Consider the following 18983-nt stretch of genomic DNA (forward strand, 5'->3'; position numbering starts at 1 on the left):
AATCAAAATAAAGGTAAATATAGTTTTGAACCGTTTGTAGTTTGATTTTTAGTAGGTAAAAATATTTTGTATTAGGTCATATCGCCCATCTCTATGTGAAATGCTGAAAAACACTCCATGGGTTAAAATAGTCATATCGCTTTTCAAATCTACAGTCTTTTATTTACTAAATGTGTAGCTACACTTCCAAGACAACCAATAAGAAGTGATGATATTTAAGGTGGAATTGAAAATTCAGGGAAAATGTTAATTCATTAGCTAGGCTGAGCTAACGTAAAAAGACTAAAAAACATGATACATATTGTTCAGATAGCTGGTTTACAGGCTTAATTAACATTTAGTTAGAGTTAATGAAATTGTGGGTAACGTTAGCTTCTGTAAAACTGCAGCAGGTCTCGGAGCTTCTGCTGCTCTCTGGCTCCGGAGATGAAGTTGGGTAATTACAGATAAAGATATTTATAAGATAAAATGAGACACCTTTATTGTAATCAAAAAGGGAAGTCAATATAGTACAGTATTAATAGTATGGATTAGTGTATTTCAGTGTAAAGTGAGATACTAAAGTAGTAGTCCAACATGGTATTCAGTAGTGGACAGCAGCAGAGTTTCTGCTACATATATTTTGCGGCTGCAGCCTGCTAACTGTCTACTGCAGAACGAGCTAAACTTCATATTATAATGTCTATGGATTTAGAATGAGACAAAAGTACAGAAGCTTTTATGGTAATATAAAGGTGTCCCAGTATTTCCCATATAGTGTAACTGATTTAGTTAAGTCTCTTAATTTCAGTTACTTAACAAGCTTTTATTTTAATACACTCAATTATTTCTTCTTTTTTTTCTTTTCAGAAATGAAAATATTATAGGATTTCTCCTGAAATCTATGAAAGAGGTGAAGCACAAGCCATCCTGAAGAATCTCCAGAACACGCAGAAATTGTTTGATACATTTAACAGACAGAGGAAACAGAGGAAAGTCCCGACATGGAGAAACATCAGCACTCTGTCAAGAGTTTCACTAAACAGAGTGATCTCAAAATACACCAGCGCATTCACACAGGAGAGAAACCGTATCAATGCTCAGACTGTGGGAAGAGTTTTAATCAACAGAGTAATCTCCAAAATCACCAGCGCATTCACACAGGAGAGAAACCGTATCACTGCTCAGACTGTGGGACGAGTTTTAATCGACAGAGTACTCTCAAAATTCACCAGCGCATTCACACAGGAGAGAAACCGTATCAATGCTCAGACTGTGGGAAGAGTTTTACTACACAGAGTGCTTTCGAAATACACCAGCGCATTCACACAGGAGAGAAACCATATTTCTGCTCAGACTGTGGGAAGAGTTTTACTCAACAGAGTGATCTAAAAAAACACCAGCGCATTCACACAGGAGAGAAACCGTATCACTGCTCAGACTGTGGGAAGAGATTTCATCAACAGAGTCATCTTAAACTGCACCAGCGCTTTCACACAGGAGTAAAACCATATTACTGCTCAGACTGTGGGAAGAGTTTTACTCAACAGAGTACTCTCAAAATTCACCAGCGCATTCACACAGGAGAGAAACCGCATCACTGCTCAGACTGTGGGAAGAGTTTTTCTACACAGAGTAGTCTCGAAATACACCAGCGCATTCACACAGGAGTAAAACCATATTTCTGCTCAGACTGTGGGAAGAGTTTTACTACCCAGAGTGATCTCAAAAAACACCAGCGCATTCACACAGGAGAGAAACCATATCACTGCTCAGACTGTGAGAAGTGTTTTTCTACACAGAGTACTCTCAAAATTCACCAGCGCATTCACACAGGAGAAAAACCGTATCACTGCTCAGACTGTGAGAAGTGTTTTTCTACACAGAGTAATCTCAAAAATTACCAGCGCATTCACACTGGAGAGAAACCGTATCACTGCTCAGACTGTGGGAAGAGTTTTACTCAACAGAATCATCTCCAAAAACACAAGTGCAGTAACACAGGAGAGAAAACTATCCCAAATTTGTTCCACAGCAATTAAAAGTGCAAATCCTAAATCTTTCGGACAGAACACCTTATCCTACACTAATGTATTACTCTGTCACTTGGGACACGTTCCACCAGAATCAAACATGAACTGAATTTAACAATGGATTTTACAGATTCAGCCAAAATGAATCTTATCAAGGGATGATGTTTACTGAATTCCATGTTATGTTTTTTTCGTATGTTTGATATTCCAGGACATTCTTCGTGAGACAGAGCTCAGTTTTTAGGGTAGTTACAGTAAGAGTTCAGTTCTGAAGAAGGGCATGTCTTTCAAGTATGAACTACGGCATTGCCAGAGCTTGCTCCAGACATTAGATTAACATTAGATTAACATAGTCTTTAACATTTAGATGTCATAGTTGTTGGGAGTAGAGTAGGATTCTTGCAACTAAACGATTTTGTTGCTGGAACACCCACTACACCCACTTTACCTATTTTTGGTGGCCTAATGTAATTTAATAACTTCCCCCACCTGAACACACACATACCACAAACCCCATCCAGGATGCACTGGAATTAGAATAAAAGCCTTTGATGACTCTTTTCACAAATCAAACCTAAATTTCAAATGACATATCTGACTTTTTCATCTCTCCAGTCCTCTCAAGAGACCTAAATGCTAGTTGGGTAAACCTTGTACATTTTTTGACATTTCTCCAGCAAACACTAATTCAGACAACCGTCAAACTTTGGACTTCAACGACCTTAAATTGTCACCTTCTGTGACTGTCTCCCAAATGAGGTGGACCAACAGTGCCATCATCAGGACGAAGACCCGACTACAAATATAATATAATATAATTCAACTTGCTAAAATCCACAGAAACGCAATCCATAAAGAGTTACTGCAATTTAAGAGTTTATGCTTGGTTAGTCCTGCAAAGCATTGAGAAAATAAGACTCAATTAGTTAAAAGAAATGTTCAAAGCTTTGGATTCCATTCCCAGCCTTGTAAGCTGAAATTCTGTGGTGTAAACTGATCTCTCTCACACCCGTCATAAATTCTGATCAACAAGCTATGAGCCAGGCGAAGAGAATTTCTCACAAAGAAGAACAAATAAGAATATACATTAACTAAATAAGTTATTTTACAAAATATTTAATAATTAATATTCCACTTCTAGTGTATGGGTATAGATGCTGTCCTGATTAAATGTTCATACACAGTCAAGTCTGAATCAACAAGGTTTAACTAGCATTTAATAATTTTGCCTTATTTGGTTATTAGTGGTTTATTATTTTATAGTGTTTGTGTTTTCTTTTCAATTATTTAATTGGGTTGAAATAGAAACACGACTCTTTGTTTTCTTTTTGACAAGGTACCATCCTTTGTTTCTAATTTCAGGATTATCTTGAATGTTAGCAACCTTTTTGTAGAAAAAACATATAATTTACATTTATTGTGATTCAGTTCTAAGATTGTTTTCCTTGAATTTATCCACATGAATTGGTATGCTGAATATTGTATTTTGATCCACTGTTTGATTGAGTTTTCTTTTGGTTTGGTCTATTAATTAAAAAAATATGAAATCTCAGAAATTGCTCCAAAACCAATGAAAACACAGACACATAGGTTGCTCCTCCCCCAAAGCCCACAGAGCCAATGGTAGCCTTAAGGTTAAAACAGACTCAGTCAGAGAGTGACAAACAGAGTAGCGGTGGAGAATGAAAGTGGAGAGTGTCCAGGATTAGGGATGGATCAGTTCAGTTCAGTCTTTAGAGGTAGTTGAGGAGTTTGGAGTTTAGCTCCTTTAGTTTAGTTTAGCATTTTAGCTTCAGTTTAGCGATAGCTTAGCATTCTTAGTGCAACTCATTTAACCTACTTTAAGCATATTAATACTAGCTTTCTTAGTTAAGACAACTTAAGCAATTTTACAATCTACGAAGCCACGCATTATGCATACAAAGTTTCAGCTGAGTAGAGACCGTCAGGCTCAACCCAGAAGCAACCAGTCCGGAAGCGACCAGCAAGCCAGCTGAGAGCAAAGGGATTTTCCTGTGGGTTCTGAAGGGACTCCGTGCTGACACCAGGAAGTCAAACCATCTTGCAGACAGACTCACGTGATTCTTTCTCAGGGTGAAGAAACAGACGACCACGTTACAGACGGACGGCACCAATGCAGGCCCACTTTAACATCTCAGAGTAAGGCAGAGCTGACAAATGGTTTTGTGCTGGTCATGGTTTGGTTGAATCCTTTATAAATCTCCCTGTAGTAAAGACAACTTCTTTTCAGTTGCTTGGTTGTAAATAAGAACCGGCTTCGTAGACTTAAAACAACTTAGTTTATCCTTTAGAAATCCCCACTTAATAATTTTCATTAATCTGACAAGTTATTCCTTTCTATACCGATATTATAACATGTTTTTATTTTAATTCTCATTTATCTTCATACACTGTGATTTGATATCTAATGGCTACATTTATGACATTTTAATGCATTATCAACTCATATCTGTTTGATTTAATAAAATTCTTTTTATATTACAAAACCTTTAATTTCAGTGTGTTTTCTAGATAATTTGGTTATGAAAATGACTGTTCCCGGTAGAAGAAGACACGCCCCTTATATGTCATTAATTAATTGATTAATTAACTAAACTAACTAATTAACTAATTCAATTAATTTAACATCTTAATTAGAACCAGGTATTAAACTGCTGAGCTCACTACACTGAACAGATTTTAATTTAGTTACGCATTCTACACATGTAAGAATGCATGAAAACATTCTGCCAGATTTCTGAAGCTTTTTATAAAAGCACTTCATCAATATCTGCTTCTTGGCACAATCCAGTACCACACAATTATTTTGATGGCAGCGGGGGTCCCTTGAAAATAACCTTTGAAAACTCATCCAAAGGTGCCTTCACCAAAGAGATCTTCACGGTATCTGATCTGAGATTCATCAGCGTATGGAATGCAGGGAAGTACACTGTATTCATGAACATGAAGAAACTCAAGTAAGAATGTATGTTTACCTTTTAGTTTAAAATGGGTTTTCTAGGCCATATTTATTGTAGTTCTACTAACAAGCTGGAACCACTGTGAAAACCTTGGAGGACGCACATTGGAGTAACACTGCATTTTGTGGTGCATCTTGGAACTGATGTTGGCTTGAACTCCTGACTGGACATTACAAAATGTCTGCATCTGTTTCTTAGAGTCCAGTAATTCTGTAGAGTGAGCCATGACTGGACCCTCAAGGTCAGAAAGGCCTCCTGCATCTGGGTGGGGGCAATGCTGACTCAGTCTTGATTGTGTAGGCTGACTGCACGTTCTAAACTATTGGAACGGAGAACTGAGCTTGTATGTGTTGAGGAAATTGGGATACTGAGCTGCGATGAGTATAACTTGAGTCAATCCAACCAGTCATTGTAATTAGAAAATACATTTATTGGAAAAGACAAAGACATACATACAGGGTTAGGACATACAGTTTACAAGACAAATGATAGATGAGAGCATGATCTGGCTCTCATTTTCTTTACAACCATTTTTATACCACTTTCTGGGAGGGACAGACGTTCTAGAAACATCCATACATGTTACAGTCATCTCTTATTTGTGCCTAGTCATAAAAACGTGACCAAAGTGTTGAGTTAATGTTCTAAAATTTAGGGTGTCATGTTCTCTTAGAAAGGAAGCGAAACTAAGATAAAGGGTAAAGGCTGGAACAGATAATTAAAGGACACTGCAAATAGGGCATGTTCAAATCATACATTTAGTTTGAGCACAGTGTTAAATCTTCAACACAGTGTTCAATGAAATACATAATTTAAAATGGATTAATAGTCTCAATTTCCCTCACATATTGTTCTTGATTTATTTACCTTAATAAAAAAAAATCATAATTTAAAAACTGTTTTTAATATTTTGTCAGAAAAACCCTCATTTCATATAATTGTAGGTTATATTAGACTGTGAATTTTGTTTAATAGATGATAAATGGCTGGCTGACTTTATAAACACTACTTTAAACTATGAATATAAGTATATAAACTTGCTAGCTAGCTAATTAGCCTGAAAATGCACACCATTGTCTCAAGTTAATTTAATAAGACATATCCTGTTCCCCAAATATATCCTTTAAAATATTTATATATATTTTTTTGGCTAGCTGACTATCAAAAATACTGTAAACTATGGTAGCTATGGGTTAGCTAGCTAGGTTAAGTAGCTAATCCTGCGAGCCAATTAGCCTGAAAATGCACACCACTTAAAACCTTCCTGTTCACTAAATTAATATTTAAAAAAAAATAAATGCTCGGATAAAGACTCAGTAACACCTCTGATTCTTATTAGAAAGCCATTACAAAACCTTTTATTTGATTTCATTACTTTTATTATATTTATTTCACATCTAAATCTAAATTTTTTGGAAAACCTTTATTTTGTTTTTGCTTCTATATTGGACATTGTCCGATCCAAACAGCATAAAAGTACTTGCACTATACTAAAATATTCTTATTTTTTACATTTCTTTTGGTCAATTTTGACTACACGTCAAATTAAAAGCCCCACAAATAACCCACTCTCATTTTTTGGCAAGTCTGTGCTTGAAGAAGATTCAGTTTAGAACCAAAATGTTGCAACACCAGACTTGCTCTACAGAAAAATGTTTTGTGGTCGACCCCATTTTAAACAGAGGGATCAAACCTCTTAGCCAACCAATTTGGCCATTCAACATGGGGGTCCAAACAGGCATGAACCTCATCCCCATCATGGGAGGGGAAATACACAATCTCTTACTGCACCTGTAGGGAAGAAAAGCAAAAAAAAAAAAAAAAAAAAAAGTAAACACACACTAAAATGAACCACATAAAAAAAGCAAAGAATACAAGAATGTTAGCACACTGGTGAGACACTTATTTAATCTAATAAGTGCACACCACCACCAGGAAAATGTGGCACTGCAGTCTACGGCTAGGCCGGTCATCCCCGTGGGGTCCAACTCCAGATGGAGATGCAGAGCTATAAAGGCAGCAGCGGACACATTTCCAGGGGCAGTTATCTGAATCCCCCTGATGAATTTTTCCAAAAGCCTCAAACTGGAGGAACAGGAAATACTGACAGGTCTTAATAACCCTCCTCCTTTCACCCCAAAATCTCTCTCAGGTTCCTAACACAATTAGAAAAATCATAAGAGCGGACAAATATGCAGTTAAAAAACGTACCCTGGAACAATAATGAACCCCCTAACCTCAAACTAGAGGAGCAGCAGTCCCTACTACAATTACGCTGTGATAACTCCATTATCATTAAACCCGCTGATAAAGACAGCGCCACAGTAATTATGGATAGGGACACCTATATAGAGGAAGCAGAAATACATTTAAATCAGGAGGAATATTATAAAGAACTCCCTGCACCTATTTTTCTAGAGACAGTTCCAGAGTTGCTACTGTGCACTCTCGCTGCTTTACTATCTGTGGCTTTCTCTGCGTTGTTACTGTGCACTCTCGCCGCTTTACTCTCTTTGGCTATTGCTACTTAACTATGGGTGGCTTTCTCTGCGTTGCTACTGTGCACTCTCTCTGCTTTACTATCTGTGGCTTTCTCTGCGTTGCCACTGTGCATTCTCTCTGCTTTACTATCTGTGGCTTTTTCTGCACGTTAGTGTGCACTCTTGCTGCTTTACTGTCTGTGGCTTTCTCTGCACTGCTACTGTGCACTCTCGCTGCTTAACTATAAGTGGCTTTCTCTGCACTGCTGTTGTGCACTTTCGCTGCTTTACTCTCTTTGGCTCTCATTGCTTTACTATATGTGGCTTTCTCTGCACTGCTAGTGTGCACTCTTGCTGCTTTACTATCTGTGGCTTTCTCTGCGTTGCTACTGTGCACTCTCTCTGCTTTACTATCTGTGGCTTTTTCTGCGCTGCTACTGTGCACTCTTGCTGCTTTACTGTCTGTGGCTCTATCTGCACTGCTAGTATGCACTCTCGTTGCTTTACTATCTGTGGCTTTCTCTGCGATGCTAGTGTGCACTCACGTGCTTTACTATCTGTGGCTTTCTCTGCGTTGCTACTGCGCACTCTCTCTGCTTTACTATCTGTGGCTTTTTCTGCGCTGCTACTGTGCACTCTTGCTGCTTTACTGTCTGTGGCTCTATCTGCACTGCTAGTGTGCACTCTCGTTGCTTTACTATCTGTGGCTTTCTCTGCGATGCTAGTGTGCACTCACATGCTTTACTATCTGTGGCTTTCTCTGGGTTGCTACTGTGCACTCTCATTGCTTTACTATCTGTGGCTTTCTCTGCAATGCTAGTGTGCACTCTCTCTGCTTTACTATCTGTGGCTCTCTCTGCGTTGTTACTGTGCACTCTCTCTGCTTTACTGTCTTTGGCTCTTGCAGCTTTACTATCTGTGGCTTTCTCTGCGATGCTAGTGTGCACTCTCGCTCCTTTACTATCTGTGGCTTTTTCTGCGCTGCTACTGTGCACTCTCTCTGCTTTACTGTCTTTGGCTCTTGCAGCTTTACTATCTGTGGCTTTCTCTGCGATGCTAGTGTGCACTCTCGCTCCTTTACTATCTGTGGCTCTATCTGCACTGCTAGTGTGCACTCTCGTTGCTTTACTATCTGTGGCTTTCTCTGCGATGCTAGTGTGCACTCACATGCTTTACTATCTGTGGCTTTCTCTGGGTTGCTACTGTGCACTCTCATTGCTTTACTATCTGTGGCTTTCTCTGCGATGCTAGTGTGCACTCTCTCTGCTTTACTATCTGTGGCTTTCTCTGCGTTGTTACTGTGCACTCTCTCTGCTTTACTGTCTTTGGCTCTTGCAGCTTTACTATCTGTGGCTTTCTCTGCGATGCTAGTGTGCACTCTCGCTCCTTTACTATCTGTGGCTTTTTCTGCGCTGCTACTGTGCACTCTTGATGCTTTGCTGTCTTTGGCTCTTGCAGTTTTACTATCTGTGGCTTTCTCTGCGTTGCTACTGTGCACTCTCTCTGCTTTACTATCTGTGGCTTTCTCTGCGATGCTAGTGTGCACTCACGTGCTTTACTATCTGTGGCTTTTTCTGCGTTGTTACTGTGTACTCTCGCCGCTTTACTCTCTTTGGCTATTGCTACTTAACTATGGGTGGCTTTCTCTGCGTTGCTACTGTGCACTCTCTCTGCTTTACTATCTGTGGCTTTCTCTGCGTTGCCACTGTGCGTTCTCTCTGCTTTACTATCTGTGGCTTTTTCTGCACGTTAGTGTGCACTCTTGCTGCTTTACTGTCTGTGGCTTTCTCTGCACTGCTACTGTGCACTCTCGCTGCTTAACTATAAGTGGCTTTCTCTGCACTGCTGTTGTGCACTTTCGCTGCTTTACTCTCTTTGGCTCTCATTGCTTTACTATATGTGGCTTTCTCTGCACTGCTAGTGTGCACTCTTGCTGCTTTACTATCTGTGGCTTTCTCTGCGTTGCTACTGTGCACTCTCTCTGCTTTACTATCTGTGGCTTTTTCTGCGCTGCTACTGTGCACTCTTGCTGCTTTACTGTCTGTGGCTCTATCTGCACTGCTAGTGTGCACTCTCGTTGCTTTACTATCTGTGGCTTTCTCTGCGATGCTAGTGTGCACTCACGTGCTTTACTATATGTGGCTTTCTCTGCGTTACTACTGTGCACTCTCATTGCTTTACTATCTGTGGCTTTCTCTGCGATGCTAGTGTGCACTCACGTGCTTTACTATATGTGGCTTTCTCTGCGTTACTACTGTGCACTCTCTCTGCTTTACTATCTGTGGCTTTCTCTGCGTTGTTACTGTGCACTCTCTCTGCTTTACTGTCTTTGGCTCTTGCAGCTTTACTATCTGTGGCTTTCTCTGCGATGCTAGTGTGCACTCTCGCTCCTTTACTATCTGTGGCTTTTTCTGCGCTGCTACTGTGCACTCTTGCTGCTTTACTATCTGTGGCTTTCTCTGCATTGCTATTGTGCACGCTCGCTGCTTAACTATAAGTGGCTTTCTCTGCACTGCTAGTGTGCACTCTCGCTGATTAACTATAAGTGGCTTTCTCTGCGATGCTACTGTGCACTCTCTCTGCTTTACTATCTGTGGCTTTCTCTCCGTTGTTACTGTGCACTCTCTCTGCTTTTCTATCTGTGGCTTTCTCTGCGATGCTAGTGTGCACTCTCTGTGCTTTACTCTCTTTGGCTCTTGCAGCTTTACCATCTGTGGCTTTCTCTGCAATGCTAGTGTGCACTCTCTGTGCTTTACTCTCTTTGGCTCTTGCAGCTTTACTATATGTGGCTTTTTCTGCGCTGCTACTGTGCACTCTTGCTGCTTTACTATCTGTGGCTTTTTCTGCACTGCTACTGTGCACTCTCGCTGCTTAACTATAAGTGGCTTTCTCTGCGCTGCTGTTGTGCACTTTTGCTGCTTTACTCTCTTTTGCTCTCATTGCTTTACTATATGTGGCTTTCTCTGCACTGCTAGTGTGCACTCTCGTTGCTTTACTATCTGTGGCTTTCTCTGCGATGCTACTGTGCACTCACGTGCTTTACTATCTGTGGCTTTCTCTGGGTTGCTACTGTGCACTCACGTGCTTTACTATCTGTGGCTTTCTCTGCGTTGCTACTGTGCACTCTCTCTGCTTTACTATCTGTGGCTTTCTCTGTGATGCTAGTGTGCACTCGCATGCTTTACTATCTGTGGCTTTCTCTGCGTTGCTACTGTGCACTCTCTCTGCTTTACTATCTGTGGCTTTCTCTGCGATGCTAGTGTGCACTCTCGCTGCTTTACTATCTGTGGCTTTCTCTGCATTGCTAGTGTGCACTCTCGCTGCTTAACTATAAGTGGCTTTCTCTGCGCAGCTACTGTGCACTCTCTCTGCTTTACTATCTGTGGCTTTCTCTGCGATGCTAGTGTGCACTCTCTCTGCTTTACTATCTGTGGCTTTTTCTGCGCTGCTACTGTGCACTCTTGCTGCTTTACTGTCTGTGGCTCTATCTGCACTGCTAGTGTGCACTCTCGTTGCTTTACTATCTGTGGCTTTTTCTGCGCTGCTACTGTGCACTCTTGATGCTTTGCTGTCTTTGGCTCTTGCAGTTTTACTATCTGTGGCTTTCTCTGCGTTGCTACTGTGCACTCTCTCTGCTTTACTATCTGTGGCTTTCTCTGCGATGCTAGTGTGCACTCACGTGCTTTACTATCTGTGGCTTTTTCTGCGTTGTTACTGTCTCGCCGCTTTACTCTCTTTGGCTATTGCTACTTAACTATGGGTGGCTTTCTCTGCGTTGCTACTGTGCACTCTCTCTGCTTTACTATCTGTGGCTTTCTCTGCGTTGCCACTGTGCATTCTCTCTGCTTTACTATCTGTGGCTTTTTCTGCACGTTAGTGTGCACTCTTGCTGCTTTACTGTCTGTGGCTTTCTCTGCACTGCTACTGTGCACTCTTGCTGCTTTACTATCTGTGGCTTTCTCTGCGTTGCTACTGTGCACTCTCTCTGCTTTACTATCTGTGGCTTTTTCTGCGCTGCTACTGTGCACTCTTGCTGCTTTACTGTCTGTGGCTCTATCTGCACTGCTAGTGTGCACTCTCGTTGCTTTACTATCTGTGGCTTTCTCTGCAATGCTAGTGTGCACTCACGTGCTTTACTATCTGTGGCTTTTTCTGCGTTGTTACTGTGTACTCTCGCCGCTTTACTCTCTTTGGCTATTGCTACTTAACTATGGGTGGCTTTCTCTGCGTTGCTACTGTGCACTCTCTCTGCTTTACTATCTGTGGCTTTCTCTGCGTTGCCACTGTGCGTTCTCTCTGCTTTACTATCTGTGGCTTTTTCTGCACGTTAGTGTGCACTCTTGCTGCTTTACTGTCTGTGGCTTTCTCTGCACTGCTACTGTGCACTCTCGCTGCTTAACTATAAGTGGCTTTCTCTGCACTGCTGTTGTGCACTTTCGCTGCTTTACTCTCTTTGGCTCTCATTGCTTTACTATATGTGGCTTTCTCTGCACTGCTAGTGTGCACTCTTGCTGCTTTACTATCTGTGGCTTTCTCTGCGCTGCTACTGTGCACTCTTGCTGCTTTACTGTCTGTGGCTCTATCTGCACTGCTAGTGTGCACTCTCGTTGCTTTACTATCTGTGGCTTTCTCTGCGATGCTAGTGTGCACTCACGTGCTTTACTATATGTGGCTTTCTCTGCGTTACTACTGTGCACTCTCTCTGCTTTACTATCTGTGGCTTTCTCTGCGTTGTTACTGTGCACTCTCTCTGCTTTACTGTCTTTGGCTCTTGCAGCTTTACTATCTGTGGCTTTCTCTGCGATGCTAGTGTGCACTCTCGCTCCTTTACTATCTGTGGCTTTTTCTGCGCTGCTACTGTGCACTCTTGCTGCTTTACTATCTGTGGCTTTCTCTGCATTGCTATTGTGCACTCTCGCTGCTTAACTATAAGTGGCTTTCTCTGCACTGCTAGTGTGCACTCTCGCTGATTAACTATAAGTGGCTTTCTCTGCGATGCTACTGTGCACTCTCTCTGCTTTACTATCTGTGGCTTTCTCTGTGATGCTAGTGTGCACTCGCATGCTTTACTATCTGTGGCTTTCTCTGCGTTGCTACTGTGCACTCTCTCTGCTTTACTATCTGTGGCTTTCTCTGCGATGCTAGTGTGCACTCTCGCTGCTTTACTATCTGTGGCTTTCTCTGCATTGCTAGTGTGCACTCTCGCTGCTTAACTATAAGTGGCTTTCTCTGCGCAGCTACTGTGCACTCTCTCTGCTTTACTATCTGTGGCTTTCTCTGCGATGCTAGTGTGCACTCTCTCTGCTTTACTATCTGTGGCTTTTTCTGCGCTGCTACTGTGCACTCTTGCTGCTTTACTGTCTGTGGCTCTATCTGCACTGCTAGTGTGCACTCTCGTTGCTTTACTATCTGTGGCTTTTTCTGCGCTGCTACTGTGCACTCTTGATGCTTTGCTGTCTTTGGCTCTTGCAGTTTTACTATCTGTGGCTTTCTCTGCGTTGCTACTGTGCACTCTCTCTGCTTTACTATCTGTGGCTTTCTCTGCGATGCTAGTGTGCACTCACGTGCTTTACTATCTGTGGCTTTTTCTGCGTTGTTACTGTGTACTCTCGCCGCTTTACTCTCTTTGGCTATTGCTACTTAACTATGGGTGGCTTTCTCTGCGTTGCTACTGTGCACTCTCTCTGCTTTACTATCTGTGGCTTTCTCTGCGTTGCCACTGTGCATTCTCTCTGCTTTACTATCTGTGGCTTTTTCTGCACGTTAGTGTGCACTCTTGCTGCTTTACTGTCTGTGGCTTTCTCTGCACTGCTACTGTGCACTCTTGCTGCTTTACTATCTGTGGCTTTCTCTGCGTTGCTACTGTGCACTCTCTCTGCTTTACTATCTGTGGCTTTTTCTGCGCTGCTACTGTGCACTCTTGCTGCTTTACTGTCTGTGGCTCTATCTGCACTGCTAGTGTGCACTCTCGTTGCTTTACTATCTGTGGCTTTCTCTGCAATGCTAGTGTGCACTCACGTGCTTTACTATCTGTGGCTTTTTCTGCGTTGTTACTGTGTACTCTCGCCGCTTTACTCTCTTTGGCTATTGCTACTTAACTATGGGTGGCTTTCTCTGCGTTGCTACTGTGCACTCTCTCTGCTTTACTATCTGTGGCTTTCTCTGCGTTGCCACTGTGCGTTCTCTCTGCTTTACTATCTGTGGCTTTTTCTGCACGTTAGTGTGCACTCTTGCTGCTTTACTGTCTGTGGCTTTCTCTGCACTGCTACTGTGCACTCTCGCTGCTTAACTATAAGTGGCTTTCTCTGCACTGCTGTTGTGCACTTTCGCTGCTTTACTCTCTTTGGCTCTCATTGCTTTACTATATGTGGCTTTCTCTGCACTGCTAGTGTGCACTCTTGCTGCTTTACTATCTGTGGCTTTCTCTGCGCTGCTACTGTGCACTCTTGCTGCTTTACTGTCTGTGGCTCTATCTGCACTGCTAGTGTGCACTCTCGTTGCTTTACTATCTGTGGCTTTCTCTGCGATGCTAGTGTGCACTCACGTGCTTTACTATATGTGGCTTTCTCTGCGTTACTACTGTGCACTCTCTCTGCTTTACTATCTGTGGCTTTCTCTGCGTTGTTACTGTGCACTCTCTCTGCTTTACTGTCTTTGGCTCTTGCAGCTTTACTATCTGTGGCTTTCTCTGCGATGCTAGTGTGCACTCTCGCTCCTTTACTATCTGTGGCTTTTTCTGCGCTGCTACTGTGCACTCTTGCTGCTTTACTATCTGTGGCTTTCTCTGCATTGCTATTGTGCACTCTCGCTGCTTAACTATAAGTGGCTTTCTCTGCACTGCTAGTGTGCACTCTCGCTGATTAACTATAAGTGGCTTTCTCTGCGATGCTACTGTGCACTCTCTCTGCTTTACTATCTGTGGCTTTCTCTCCGTTGTTACTGTGCACTCTCTCTGCTTTTCTATCTGTGGCTTTCTCTGCGATGCTAGTGTGCACTCTCTGTGCTTTACTCTCTTTGGCTCTTGCAGCTTTACCATCTGTGGCTTTCTCTGCAATGCTAGTGTGCACTCTCTGTGCTTTACTCTCTTTGGCTCTTGCTGCTTTACTATCTGTGGCTTTTTCTGCACTGCTACTGTGCACTCTCGCTGCTTAACTATAAGTGGCTTTCTCTGCGCTGCTGTTGTGCACTTTTGCTGCTTTACTCTCTTTGGCTCTCATTGCTTTACTATATGTGGCTTTCTCTGCACTGCTAGTGTGCACTCTCGTTGCTTTACTATCTGTGGCTTTCTCTGCGATGCTACTGTGCACTCACGTGCTTTACTATCTGTGGCTTTCTCTGCGTTGCTACTGTGCACTCTCTCTGCTTTACTATCTGTGGCTTTCTCTGTGATGCTAGTGTGCACTCGCATGCTTTACTATCTGTGGCTTTCTCTGCGTTGCTACTGTGCACTCTCTCTGCTTTACTATCTGTGGCTTTCTCTGCGATGCTAGTGTGCACTCTTGCTGCTTTACTATCTGTGGCTTTCTCTGCGTTGCTACTGTGCACTCTCTCTGCTTTACTGTCTGTGGCTTTTTCTGCGCTGCTACTGTGCACTCTTGCTGCTTTACTGTCTGTGGCTTTCTCTGCACTGCTAGTGTGCACTCTCGTTGCTTTACTATCTGTGGCTTTCTCTGCGATGCTACTGTGCACTCACGTGCTTTACTATCTGTGGCTTTCTCTGCGTTGCTACTGTGCACTCTCTCTGCTTTACTATCTGTGGCTTTCTCTGCGATGCTAGTGTGCACTCACGTGCTTTACTATATGTGGCTTTCTCTGCGTTACTACTGTGCACTCTCATTGCTTTACTATCTGTGGCTTTCTCTGCGATGCTAGTGTGCACTCACGTGCTTTACTATATGTGGCTTTCTCTGCGTTACTACTGTGCACTCTCTCTGCTTTACTATCTGTGGCTTTCTCTGCGATGCTAGTGTGCACTCTCGCTCCTTTACTATCTGTGGCTTTTTCTGCGCTGCTACTGTGCACTCTTGATGCTTTACTATCTGTGGCTTTCTCTGCATTGCTACTGTGCACTCTCTCTGCTTTACTGTCTTTGGCTCTTGCAGTTTTACTATCTGTGGCTTTCTCTGCGTTGCTACTGTGCACTCTCTCTGCTTTACTATATGTGGCTTTCTCTGCGCTGCTACTGTGCACTTTTGCTGCTTTACTGTCTGTGGCTCTATCTGCACTGCTAGTGTGCACTCACGTGCTTTACTATCTGTGGCTTTCTCTGCGTTGCTACTGTGCACTCTCTCTGCTTTACTATCTGTGGCTTTTTCTGCGCTGCTACTGTGCACTCTTGCTGCTTTACTGTCTGTGGCTCTATCTGCGCTGCTACTGTGCACTCTTGATGCTTAACTATAAGTGGCTTTCTCTGCGCTGCTGTTGTGCACTTTCGCTGCTTTACTCTCTTTGGCTCTCATTGCTTTACTATATGTGGCTTTCTCTGCGCTGCTACTGTGCACTCTTGCTGCTTTACTGTCTGTGGCTCTATCTGCACTGCTAGTGTGCACTCTCGTTGCTTTACTATCTGTGGCTTTCTCTGCGATGCTAGTGTGCACTCACGTGCTTTACTATCTGTGGCTTTCTCTGCGTTGCTACTGTGCACTCACGTGCTTTACTATCTGTGGCTTTCTCTGCGTTGCTACTGTGCACTCTCTCTACTTTACTATCTGTGGCTTTCTCTGCGTTGCTACTGTGCACTCACGTGCTTTACTATCTGTGGCTTTCTCTGCGTTGCTACTGTGCACTCTCTCTGCTTTACTATCTGTGGCTTTCTCTGCGATGCTAGTGTGCACTCACGTGCTTTACTATCTATGGCTTTTTCTGCGATGCTAGTGTGCACTCTCTCTGCTTTACTATCTGTGGCTTTCTCTGCATTGCTACTGTGCACTCTCTCTGCTTTACTACCTGTGGCTTTTTCTGCACTGCTAGTGTGCGCTCTTGCTGCTTTACTGTCTGTGGCTCTATCTGCACTGTTACTGTGCACTCTCTCTGCTTTACTATCTGTGGCTTTCTCTGCGATTCTAGTGTGCACTCTCGCTGCTTTACTATCTGTGGCTTTTTCTGCACTGCTACTGTGCACTCTCGCTGCTTAACTATAAGTGGCTTTCTCTGCGCAGCTACTGTGCACTCTCTCTGCTTTACTATCTGTGGCTTTCTCTGCGATGCTAGTGTGCACTCTCTCTGCTTTACTATCTGTGGCTTTCTCTGCGTTGTTACTGTGCATTCTCTCTGCTTTACTCTCTTTGGCTTTCTCTGCGATGCTACTGTGCACTCTCTCTACTTTACTATCTGTGGCTTTCTCTGCGATGCTAGTGTGCACTCACGTGCTTTACTATCTGTGGCTTTCTCTGCGATGCTAGTGTGCACTCACGTGCTTTACTATCTGTGGCTTTCTCTGCGATGCTAGTGTGCACTCTCTGCTTTACTATCTGTGGCTTTCTCTGCATTGCTACTGTGCACTCTCTCTGCTTTACTATCTGTGGCTTTTTCTGCGCTGCTACTGTGCACTCTTGCTGCTTTACTATAAGTGGCTTTCTCTGTGCTGCTGTTGTGCACTTTCGCTGCTTTACTCTCTTTGGCTCTCATTGCTTTACTATATGTGGCTTTCTCTGCGCTGCTACTGTGCACTATCTCTACTTTACTATCTGTGGCTTTCTCTGCGATGCTAGTGTGCACTCACGTGCTTTACTATCTGTGGCTTTCTCTGCGATGCTACTGTGCACTCTCTCTGCTTTACTATCTGTGGCTTTCTCTGCGATGCTAGTGTGCACTCTCGCTGCTTTACTATCTGTGGCTTTCTCTGCGATACTAGTGTTCACTGTCTCTGCTTTACTATCTGTGGCTTTCTCTGCGATACTAGAGTTCACTCTCTCTCCTTTACTATCTGTGGCTTTCTCTGCAATGCTAGTGTGCACTCACGTGCTTTACTATCTGTGGCTTTCTCTGCGCTGCTACTGTGCACTCTCTCTGCTTTACTATCTGTGGCTTTCTCTGCGTTGTTACTGTGCACTCGCTCTGCTTTACTCTCTTTGGCTCTTGCAGCTTTACTATCTGTGGCTTTCTCTGCGTTGTTACTGTGCACTCTCGTTGCTTTACTATGTGTGGCTTTCTCTGCGATGCTAGTGTGCACTCACGTGCTTTACTATCTGTGGCTTTCTCTGCGATGCTACTGTGCACTCTCTCTACTTTACTATCTGTGGCTTTCTCTGCGATGCTACTGTGCACTCTTTCTGCTTTACTATCTGTGGCTTTCTCTGTGATGCTAGTGTGCACTCACATGCTTTACTATCTGTGGCTTTCTCTGCGTTGCTACTGTGCACTCTCTCTGCTTTACTATCTGTGGCTTTCTCTGCGATGCTAGTGTGCACTCTCGCTGCTTTACTATCTGTGGCTTTCTCTGCATTGCTACTGTGCACTCTTGCTGCTTAACTATAAGTGGCTTTCTCTTCACTGCTAGTGTGCACTCTCGCTGCTTAACTATAAGTGGCTTTCTCTGCGCAGCTACTGTGCACTCTCTCTGCTTTACTATCTGTGGCTTTCTCTGCGTTGTTACTGTGCATTCTCTCTGCTTTACTCTCTTTGGCTTTCTCTGCGATGCTACTGTGCATTCTCTCTGCTTTACTCTCTTTGGCTTTCTCTGCGATGCTACTGTGCACTCTCTCTACTTTACTATCTGTGGCTTTCTCTGCGATGCTAGTGTGCACTCACGTGCTTTACTATCTGTGGCTTTCTCTGCGATGCTAGTGTGCACTCTCTGCTTTACTATCTGTGGCTTTCTCTGCATTGCTACTGTGCACTCTCTCTGCTTTACTCTCTGTGGCTTTTTCTGCGCTGCTACTGTGCACTCTTGCTGCTTTACTATAAGTGGCTTTCTCTGCGCTGCTGTTGTGCACTTTCGCTGCTTTACTCTCTTTGGCTCTCATTGCTTTACTATATGTGGCTTTCTCTGCCTTGCTACTGTGCACTCTCTCTGCTTTACTATCTGTGGCTTTCTCTGCGCTGCTACTGTGCACTATCTCTACTTTACTATCTGTGGCTTTCTCTGCGATGCTAGTGTGCACTCACATGCTTTACTATCTGTGGCTTTCTCTGCGTTGCTACTGTGCACTCTCTCTGCTTTACTATCTGTGGCTTTCTCTGCGATACTAGTGTTCACTGTCTCTGCTTTACTATCTGTGGCTTTCTCTGCATTGCTACTGTGCACTCTCGCTGCTTAACTATAAGTGGCTTTCTCTGCACTGCTACTGTGCACTCTCTCTGCTTTACTATCTGTGGCTTTCTCTGCGTTGTTACTGTGCATTCTCTCTGCTTTACTCTCTTTGGCTTTCTCTGCGATGCTACTGTGCACTCTCTCTACTTTACTATCTGTGGCTTTCTCTGCGATGCTAGTGTGCACTCACGTGCTTTACTATCTGTGGCTTTCTCTGCGATGCTAGTGTGCACTCTCTGCTTTACTATCTGTGGCTTTC

The 18983-nt window shown here is 43.1% G+C and overlaps 9 protein-coding genes across 14 annotated transcripts in view; 5 read left to right on the forward strand and 4 right to left on the reverse strand.

Annotated features, from left to right (window-relative positions):
• LOC111190034 (zinc finger protein 239-like) overlaps window positions 1-2880 on the forward strand; it is a 250622-nt gene extending 247742 nt beyond the window's left edge. Inside the window, exon 2 of the mRNA XM_049477856.1 lies at window positions 850-2880. Coding sequence (XP_049333813.1) covers window positions 984-2021 — 1038 coding nt within the window. The 5' untranslated portion in view covers window positions 850-983 and the 3' untranslated portion in view covers window positions 2022-2880. The remainder of the gene's footprint in view (window positions 1-849) is intronic.
• Window positions 1-18983, forward strand: part of LOC125801280 (zinc finger protein 239-like) — a 316465-nt gene that overhangs the window by 257362 nt on the left and 40120 nt on the right. The gene's annotated exons all lie outside the window — the stretch shown is intronic.
• The window catches only part of LOC125801206 (zinc finger protein 585A-like), a 308944-nt gene that overhangs the window by 256362 nt on the left and 33599 nt on the right, over window positions 1-18983 (reverse strand). The gene's annotated exons all lie outside the window — the stretch shown is intronic.
• LOC125801461 (gastrula zinc finger protein XlCGF49.1-like) overlaps window positions 1-18983 on the forward strand; it is a 256787-nt gene that overhangs the window by 223976 nt on the left and 13828 nt on the right. The window lies entirely within an intron of this gene.
• LOC125801199 (zinc finger protein 271-like) overlaps window positions 1-18983 on the forward strand; it is an 883173-nt gene that overhangs the window by 183705 nt on the left and 680485 nt on the right. The gene's annotated exons all lie outside the window — the stretch shown is intronic.
• Window positions 1-18983, reverse strand: part of LOC125801195 (zinc finger protein 585A-like) — a 357158-nt gene that overhangs the window by 108459 nt on the left and 229716 nt on the right. The window lies entirely within an intron of this gene.
• LOC125801239 (zinc finger protein 484-like) overlaps window positions 1-18983 on the reverse strand; it is a 241143-nt gene that overhangs the window by 108459 nt on the left and 113701 nt on the right. The window lies entirely within an intron of this gene.
• LOC125801558 (zinc finger protein 585A-like) overlaps window positions 1-18983 on the reverse strand; it is a 198612-nt gene that overhangs the window by 65928 nt on the left and 113701 nt on the right. The gene's annotated exons all lie outside the window — the stretch shown is intronic.
• The window catches only part of LOC111190407 (uncharacterized), a 305136-nt gene that overhangs the window by 25994 nt on the left and 260159 nt on the right, over window positions 1-18983 (forward strand). The gene's annotated exons all lie outside the window — the stretch shown is intronic.

Source organism: Astyanax mexicanus, chromosome 4 (assembly GCF_023375975.1).
Source record: "Astyanax mexicanus isolate ESR-SI-001 chromosome 4, AstMex3_surface, whole genome shotgun sequence".
Lineage (NCBI taxonomy): Eukaryota > Metazoa > Chordata > Actinopteri > Characiformes > Acestrorhamphidae > Astyanax > Astyanax mexicanus.